Genomic DNA, 9,568 nt, shown 5'->3' on the forward strand with positions numbered 1-9,568 from the left:
ATTTTTGAAAAAAGGAAAAAAATACATCCTTATTAATACTTTGGAATTTTGCATATATTTTTATCCCCTTCGACATATCCCTATTGATTCTTGTGCTATATTTTTAGTTTTTTTAATGTATTTCTTTAATTGATACCCATCATAAAATATATGTCTAATTATCCACCTAGACGTTAGATCTTTTTCTTTATAATATATTACACAATTCTGCACAATTTCCAATTTTAGATATTATAATATGTAAAATTTATTCATGCTATATATTTACGTATACAATATTTAAAGATTTTTGTTATTCACTATTTGATATTTATATATAAAAAATAATTTTCGGAATATGTTCTGGTTTTAAATTTTTTAGAAAATTTTTATTAGTTTGATCTTTTCGAATGTAATTTTAACAAAAGAGTCTTTTAATAATATTTGATGATCTACCTTTAAATTTGAGATCCATTCAAATTTTAAAATAATCAATATAAAGAGTATATAAATTTGAGATCCATTCAAATTTTGAGATCCATTCAAATTTATAAGAGTATATAAAGATGATTTCAAAAAGCGATTAGATTGTTTTTTTTAGAAAGATATATATTTGTCCTTATATTTAATTATATAGAATTGATGACAATATTCTCTCAAAATACAATGAAATTAATGAATTTTTTAATTAAGAATAATAAAAAAATTTTAAATTTCTTGTACAAGAAAATTAAAAGCGCACTTTTTTATTTTCTTTTGTTGCAGACTTTAAAACATTCATATATTATGGGTAGTAATCAAAAGTCATATAATTATTTAATGATTAAGACTTTTTCAATGAATTTTAAATTTAACAAACATGTCTTATCAATGTACATGTTGTTTCATTTATGAAATACACTCAAAAAGATATTTTTTTGTCAAACAATACAATGGTTCAACGAATAAAGAATTACTGTTATTATTTTTACCATGCTAAACGGTTAATAACTGTTAATTATTTTATTATTAAAAATAATATTAATAATAATAATATTATAAATTTGTAAATGCCGTTTAATTTTTACTATTTACAAAATATAAATATCATACAAGTATATGTATAAAAAATATGTCATTAAGATTAAATATTTTTTTATTGTAAATTTTAGAATTTTAACAAAATAATAGGTGTCTAATAGATTAAATCTATACTCCATAGTACATGATTATAAGTTAATTAAGTCCAACCAATTTTAAAAAAAAAAATGTTATGTCTTTTATTTGATTTAATTATGTATGCAATAAAATGTAAACTGGTCTTTGCGCTTCCATCTATTTCTTTTTGGTTTCCCATGGTATTCCACAACTTGATCGACAGGGCAAGGACTAATCCGTTGTGGTATTGAACTCCGATCCATTTAAGGGTTTGCCGCTAGCTAATAGGTTGCTGCATGTACAAGGCGTGTAAGACCCAGAACTTTTGAAAAGTCTTATTATGATCAAGTCTCAAATCATATAGTTATTTATAGCCTTAATTTCGGAAATCATTTTATTAAAGATAATTAAGGCAAGTTTTGATTTATTGGATTTGAGATAAGTTATGATTATTATCCAATTTTGTAATTATTGGATTATTTTCTATATTCAAGTTATAAAGTTGGTAGTTGTGAAATAATAAGGATTTCTATATGATTTGGATTAAATAATTAATATTTTAAATGTTAATACTGTTATTTTAGAAAATAATTTGTAAAGTTGATGAGCAAATAGTATTTTCTAAGTACGAATAGTGTTGGATTTAATTTGAGTTCCAATTACTATATTACCCCTACTCTTATATGAAATTACCGAATTGCCCCTAACCCTAAGTTTCAAAAGTGAAACCCTAATCCCTAACCCTTAGCCGTCACTATCCCTTTCCCTCCTATCACCCAAATCCACGGTGAAACCAGAAATCAAGGCAAGCAGAAAGGGAAAACAGAAATGGGGAAAATAAGGGAGGAAGCGCGCCGGCCAGGGGAAGGAGTTGCTGCCGCCACGGTCGATCACGTCTGCTGCCTCGCCTCCGTGCCACCATGCCTCGCAGTCGAACCCATTTCCGCTGCTACCACCGTCACGGAGAAGAGGCGTCGAAGAGGGGCCGAACTCGCGCCTTGTCGCTGCCGCCCCTGGGGCTTCGAGCCGCGTCACCGTCCTTGGTGACCCACGAACCGAGAGCACACGCGCGGGGGTGGAGGACGGCGTTGCTGTCGCCGCTGCTTCTCCCAACTCCGCTGCTGCCCATTGAAGACGACGCCGTCGCTGGTCAGAACTCAGGCGAGAGAGAGGAGGTCATGAAGGAGGGAGCCGCACTCAGTCCCTGGTCGCCGCCGCGCCAAATGAGGGAGTGGCCGCCGTCGTTGCAGAGGAGCCGCGCGGCCACCTTCACATTCTCGCGCACAGAGAGAGGGGGATGCGCGAAGGGGGACCTTCTTCCGCCACTGCTGCCTGGGATCCTGTGGTCCAAGCCACCATTGATGGAGCTTGAATCGTCGTCAGCCATGGCTGCTGTGCCTCCGGTCGCCGAGAAGGGCCACCGCTGCTGCCGCCGGAAATTGCCACTGGAACTGGTGTCGTTTGGTAAGCTTTAACCCGTCTTCAGTTTCCTTCTCCATTAAAGTTCATCTTTACCATGAGAGTTGTGATGCGGCTGTGTGCTAGGAGTTGCTGCAAGTTTCCGCTACCGGAATCACTACCAGGGCTGCCGCTTCATGGTTCAGTCACTTCTCCTTAGTTACGGTAAGAGTTACATTCCGGAGCCCTTGAAAATCTGCACTGTTATATTTGGGTAGGAATCCTAAGGTTTTGATAACGTAGGGCGAGTTCGAGTTATGGCATGTCACGGTTAGAGTTGTTGTTGCTGTTACGAGTAGTTGGGGCTGAGGTTGCCTCCGTCGCCGGAGCTGTGCCGGGGCCGGTTCGAAACCGCAGCTACTTCGTGTTGTTATTCCGGTAAGAAATTATGTTTCGAAAGCCTTACGTTAGTGCCCCGTACGTGTATTAAAGCCTTTATGGTATTAATATTCCTAGAGTTAGTAACTGAGGTTGCTTGTTGTAATTTAGAGCTGTTTATGCTGCTGCGAAAATGTGTGGGGCTGTGCTTTGAAGCTGCCTTTGATTTTGAGTTGAGGTGAAAAGGACTTAATGAGGCGTTTGGGTTATGGAATTGCGTTTCGAGGTAGGGGCGCTTTCCAAAAACTATAGTTTATTATTGGAATTATTACATATGGGTACTGATGTGAGATATTGTGTATTTGGTGATTGTATCTGCCTTATGTATTATTTGATTGACTCGAATGACTATGGATGTTGGTTTGGCCGAATTGTTGTGTGGCTTGTGAAATGTAATGTTTGAAGTTGATTCTTTAAAGATTTGAAATGAGTTTAATCCGTTGAGGATTGGTTTGAATTGAGTCAATTATTTTGATGATGTGAAAGATAGAATACTCTTGAAATTCAGCCTGGGTTGCTTTAATTGATTTGGTTTTGATAAATGATTTATTGCTGAACCGATTCTTTAAAGCTTTAGAAATGAGTTAAATCGGTTGATATTGAGTTGATTTTTGAAATGGCTTCCTTGAGATATGCCACTGAGGCGACTGTTGGATTTAGCTTGCTTTTGAATTGATTTCTGGTTTTGAGCTGTTGAAAAGGAATGAGAAACGGTTTAGTTGGGACCCGAACCGGGTGGCAAAAGTCCAAGTTTTAGGGGAGGTGCTGCCGAAATTTCTATAGAATCCGAGTCCTTATTTGAAATGTTAATTGGGGAATTTTGATTTTAATGCCTTTCCTATCTATTTTGAGGATTGTGAAATTATGGCTTCTTTTATTACCTTTACTTAGAACAATTAAGAAAGCAATGAAGTTATGCTTTGAAAGAATTATTGAAAAGAGAATCATGATTTCTCCTTATTTTCCAAGAAGAACAGTATGTCTTTGGGTACAAGTCATTCGAAAGAGAATTTTGCTTTGAGGCTGTTTTAAAAGGTAAAACGGGTTTATGTTTTTCTCTATTAAACACAAAGATTGTCCCTTGGGAGAGTTTTCGTGATTTTAAAAGGAATTGGATTTCGATTGATGAGCCTCATTATTTTGACGTTTTAAATAAGATTCAAAGTATCTTTTGAACTCTAGTTTAACACAACAAAAATGATTCTCTTATCAGTTTGAAACGCTTCAGATTTAATTATGGAATTGAAGCCGGTTTTGTTTAAGTAAAGGAAATGGTTTTGAAAGAAGTAAAGATTACGTGACTCGGTTTGGCTTAGATCCTATTTTCTTACTCAAATCAGAAAGCCAATGTTTTAATGATTTTAAATGAATTTGCCGAAATGAGATATGTTATTCTCCCCTAAAGACTTGGGACTCTGCCGAGAAACTTTGTTATAAAATCCCATTGTTGAATGGATGATTTTGAATGTTTCAAAATAAATCTTTAACTTGCCATGGTTATGGAAGTTTGGAAAGAGGATGCCGAGAGTGGCATTGTTTTCAAAGGGAAATTTACCTTGAGTAAAAGTGGCTTATGAGACTAAGATGATTTGAGAAATGAGATCTTTAAAGCCAAGGCTGAAAAGAGTTGAAACTCGATTTCAAAGTGAAATGAATTGAGAAAATGATTTATGGCTTAAATGCCGACTTTATGAATTTAATGATGTTGAATGGTGGAAGTGCTGTTTTGTTGTGAGCCGGAATGGCTGTGTATGATTATACATATTGGTTGGTTCTGGATTGAACCGTGAGCCGGAATGGCTGTGTATGATATGAATATTGGCTGGTTCTGGACTGAACCATGAGCCGGATGGCTGAGATGGATGTTGATCCATGGATGAGATTGAATGCATGTTTATGCTGAATCATTGATAAATGTGAATGTTGCACTTCCACTATCTGAGATACGAGTTTCCCTGGGTAGTAGCAGTGGCTAGCCACCACGTGCTCCGGGTCGAGACTTGATACTCTGTTGACCCTATGTCGTAAGTGTGGCCGGGCACTGTGAAAGGCCCGGATGAGCTCGCCCCCGTAAATATTCACCAGTGAGGGTGATGGATATGGATCATGATTATGATCAAGTTTATGATGAGTACAACTCGAGTTGGGGATGCACGACAGAGGGACAGTCCAATGGTTAGCTACCAGGACTTGTCGGGTTGGCTCTATAACCGACAGATGATATCATCAGCCACTAGGGACAGGCATGCATCATATGCATTTGTGTGACATTGGTTGGGTGTGCATATTATACTTGGTTTGCCTATGTGATTAATTGCTAACTGTTCTACTTGTAATAACTGTTTGTTTGTGCTTGAACTTCCTATCGGTGTTTGCATCTGGGACTCTGTTGGATTGTGGTGATTGGTTGTTGGTTAGATTGTCTGGGCCTAGGGCCGTGGTTGGAAAGAGATGAACTGATGACTGATTTCGGTTTTGTGTTTCTGGTTTGGAATAAATTATGAAAGGCTATTTTGGTTCCGCATAGATAAACCGTTTTGAAAGGCTTTTGAGTTTTTGAGAATTGAACGGTTCTTCTTTCTGAAAAGATTTCCGACTTTACTTTCATCGTAAACCGTTGTTTTTGAAAAGAGGCATAAGACGGTTATGAATCACTGGTGCGATTATCTTCATGTATCCTATTACAGTAATTCCCAAAAACCCTCTACTGAGAACCCTTTCGAGGATGATGTTCTCACCCCCCTACATTTTTCCCCTTTCAGGATATGGGCGCAGAAGTTATGAAGAGCTTATTTAATTGTTGTTGTGATGCTCTATATTGTCTTAGTTATGGTTTATTGTACCCTCGCCTTTATCTTGATATAATCTGTAAGAGGGATAGGGATTGTATTGGATTATGTTTGTACTATTATTTATATATATGTATGTATATATATGGATGTACTCTTTATGAGTTTTTGTAAGTTGTATGGTATTTACGGATGTACGTTATCGAACGAAAGTATCTTTGGGAGCGGTATTGCGGTTTAAAGTTTTAAACAGGCTCATATTTTAGTATTAAATAGTATAAGTGTCGTCGTAATGTCCGAGCTATCAGGGTTACGCAGCCGGAAGCGTGAGCTTTGGTAGTTAGGGTGTTACAACATGTATTTATTTGATATTTGATTTGAGGGCAAATTTTTTTTTTATAAACTAAATTGACATGATTAGACAATAATAAATTAAATTTACTTTTCAACAATAAATTTTTTCTCATAATTATTCCGGACAAGATTCTAGGCTTTATTTTTTTCCTTAATAATGAAACAAAAAATCTAAATAGCTTTATACTTTACAATTAATGTGTTCATGCATCCAGTTATAATTTTATTAGGTATATGCTTTGTTTGAGATGCAATGACTGTATAAATATCCATCCATGCAGTGTAAAATCTGTATGATTCTTTACTACTCATGCTAGCTAGATATATTTGTTCCATATTGTTTAAGGTCTCATATGGCCTGTCTTTTCTTAATTATACACTTTTGCTCTTTCATATATGTACTATCTCTTCAAAAAAGATCATTGTAGATATACACAATATATCAACTCAATAAAGTACCAAAAAACTATATTATAATATTCATTGATTGATTGTTCTCATATATAATTTGAGCGATAATGTTTGTTAAACATACGTTTTGTGAGTGTTTGCGGCAACGCGACTACGTGCGATTGCTACATTGAGAGGGACATCAAATTGAGCATAATTTGAATGTTTCCTTGAAACACATTCATCTAAGGAGCATTCACATACATATATGTTAGTGTGAGTGCTCAATAAAAATAGTTATGAGCAAAAGATATGTTTCAGAGCTTAGCAATTGTGAACAAAAAGGGAAAAGAATTCAAGGAGAGAAAAAAATGAGAACAATGGGCGACGGAAGAAACACATCAACAGGTGCTCTAGGACTTTCACATCAACTTCCGTATACACGTCACATCTTAAAGAACTAACGTATCGCGTTACTACGTCTACAAGTCGCACGTGATACCAAAACAATTCTCGAGTCTACTCAGAAGAATATGAGATCTTAGAAAGGAGAGACGGATGTCAAAGACAATAGTCATAGATTTGAAAGAATATATCCAATCCCAGATAAACATGGATGTTCAAGCAATAAAGTTTGCTAGACATAATTCAATTGACAACTTCAAAGATAACCCTTAGATCAAAGAAGTTCAATAGGATCAACAAGAAGATAACCAGCGCATCAGCTTGAAACAAACTCAAACTGAGTCGATGAAGTATGAGGTTTACAAAAGAGAATATCTCAAACCCAAGGCAAAGCTCACAAAACTCAAGGGCATGATTAAAAATACTTCTGAATACATTGTTCTTAAAAGAATCGAAAACTTGCAGGAAAATCACCTCGCAGTCTAAAAGAAAAGTTAAGCAACAAATGTCCTTCAAGAGAGTAACAAAAGCATAAATGTGGCTTTACTTCAATACAATTCCATGTTGAAGTAGATTTTGTAGAGTTCCAAAAACAAATGCACACAACTTTGGCTAAGAGCTAAAATATTTCCTCAAATATTTTAGAAAGATAATTAAATGCACAACTTAACCAAAAGCAGTTCATAAAAACTCGGAAATAATCAGATGCTTGTTCAAAATTCTCAAAATTTCATATTCAAACAAGCATGTATAACATTTATAGCAAGTACGAAAGAGGAAGTTAAACTCATTTTAGAAAAGAAACTCCGAGATAAAAATTTGCTTACAATCTGGTAAGGAAATAAGTGGTGCGTTACAAACAAACCGGTTTCCACTAAACAAGGAAACTTTCCAAAACCTCATTTAAAATAGCGCATGCCGATTTTTAAATTAACTTCATCAATATTGAACAATGGTTTCAATCTAAATCAAGAAACAGAAAATAAATTCCGTTTAAAACTTCTTACAAGAGAATTCAAAACTTCTTTAAAAAGTCCAAAACAAGACTCCAAAAGTGTTCTTGAAATCCTCATCTCATAAGAACATTCAAGAAGTTTAAGATGTACTAAAAAGGAGTCAAGCCTTGCAAGAAAGGATCTTAAATTAGAGTAGTTCAAACAAGATCCACTAAGCATGAAATATCAAACAAGTTTTAAATTGATCCAAAAGAATACAAAAGTCATAGAAAAGACAACTCAATCATTTGTAATTTTTCAATGATAAATCTTTAACTAAAAACTCTTGTAGAGATAATGGGAGAATAAACAATGTACTATCCTGAAACGAATCAAACTGACCCACATAAGAATGAGATTCACAAAAGGAAAAACCAAGATCAATGGCAATATTCACAAGATGTAAAAGATCAGTTAAAAACAAGGTCAAACATGACATTCATGGAGATGGAAGATTTAATAGAGAATTTAGTCCGTTCATAGGAAGAAAGCTATGAGTCCAACATTTTCAAAAGAACAACAATGGCATAAACCATATAGCATGCTAAATCAAACTCAATACAAAATAAGTTAGGTAAAGCTTATCAAATGAAACTCAACCGAGACAAAAGTGGTAAATCCTTTCTTTTCAAAATTTTGAAAAATATCAAAATATATGATCAAATGAAGATGTGCATTGGGGCTATAGTAGAATTACTAGAAAGTCAAATTGTAATTCAAAGTAAATGCAGTTCCATAAACCAGTAAAAGTACAGGCGGGGTATCGGAAAGAAATAGTTGTCAAACTGTATAAATAATTTCAAAGTCTCATATATAGAAAAGTATATATCTAATCAACGGTAATTTATAAAATCTCAAAATTGGCTGTGATCACTGTCCAGTAAGAGAAAAACTGAATCAACAATTTCTCAAAGAATGGAATCAGAACCCGGAGTTAAAAGTCACAGCACATTAAGACAAGTCCAAGGCTATATCAAAGAATACTTAAATAAAGAGGAACTCAAACAGAGGAAGATAGATGCAACAAGGATCTTAAACCAGCATATGCACTTAAGGTCAAACAAGAATGCATATGGATAGAGGAATAGAGTTGAAAGATCAAACTACTTCTCAAAAGGACTAGCAAACAAGAACTTCAAGTTAGGATATAAAAGAACGGGTCGACTCGAACAAAATTCAAGACACACAACTGAATAGCCTCGAGAAATAGTTTCCAACTTTTCCAAAACCCGCGATTCGCTTTACTCAAAACTCGTATATCATCTATGATAACCCATTAGTACTTTCATTTACATAATTCACTAGTATTAAGCCGGCCGAACTTAATATCAGGAATTATGCAATGCAAGACTAACAGCGTTAATCAATAGACTGCCATGTGCATAAAGCTCTAATTCTCGTCATTCGACAAGACCTAATACATGACAAACACTCAGAGTATGCAACTAAAGCATAGTCAGTCCATTCCTCAGGCTCTACAGGAAGAACTGCTCTGATACCATAATGTAACACCCTAACTACCAAAGCTCACGCTTCCGGCTGCGTAACCCTGATAGCTCGGACATTACGACGACACTTATACTATTTAATACTAAAATATGAGCCTGTTTAAAACTTTAAACCGCAATACCGCTCCCAAAGATACTTTCGTTCGATAACGTACATCCGTAAATACCATACAAC

General features: G+C 35.2%; 1 protein-coding gene across 1 annotated transcript; it reads left to right on the forward strand.

Moving 5' to 3' along the window:
- The first annotated feature begins 1,850 nt into the window (after positions 1–1,850).
- LOC112744193 (uncharacterized) lies at positions 1,851–5,950 on the forward strand. The gene is made up of 5 exons (XM_025793740.3): positions 1,851–2,580; positions 2,662–2,739; positions 2,818–2,952; positions 3,064–3,178; positions 5,715–5,950. The coding sequence occupies exons 1-3, from the start codon at positions 2,037–2,039 to the stop codon at positions 2,847–2,849; spliced, it is 654 nt and encodes a 217-aa protein (XP_025649525.1). The 5' UTR covers positions 1,851–2,036; the 3' UTR covers positions 2,850–2,952; positions 3,064–3,178; positions 5,715–5,950.
- Positions 5,951–9,568: the final 3,618 nt, after the last annotated feature.

This window comes from Arachis hypogaea, chromosome 14 (assembly GCF_003086295.3).
Source record: "Arachis hypogaea cultivar Tifrunner chromosome 14, arahy.Tifrunner.gnm2.J5K5, whole genome shotgun sequence".
Lineage (NCBI taxonomy): Eukaryota > Viridiplantae > Streptophyta > Magnoliopsida > Fabales > Fabaceae > Arachis > Arachis hypogaea.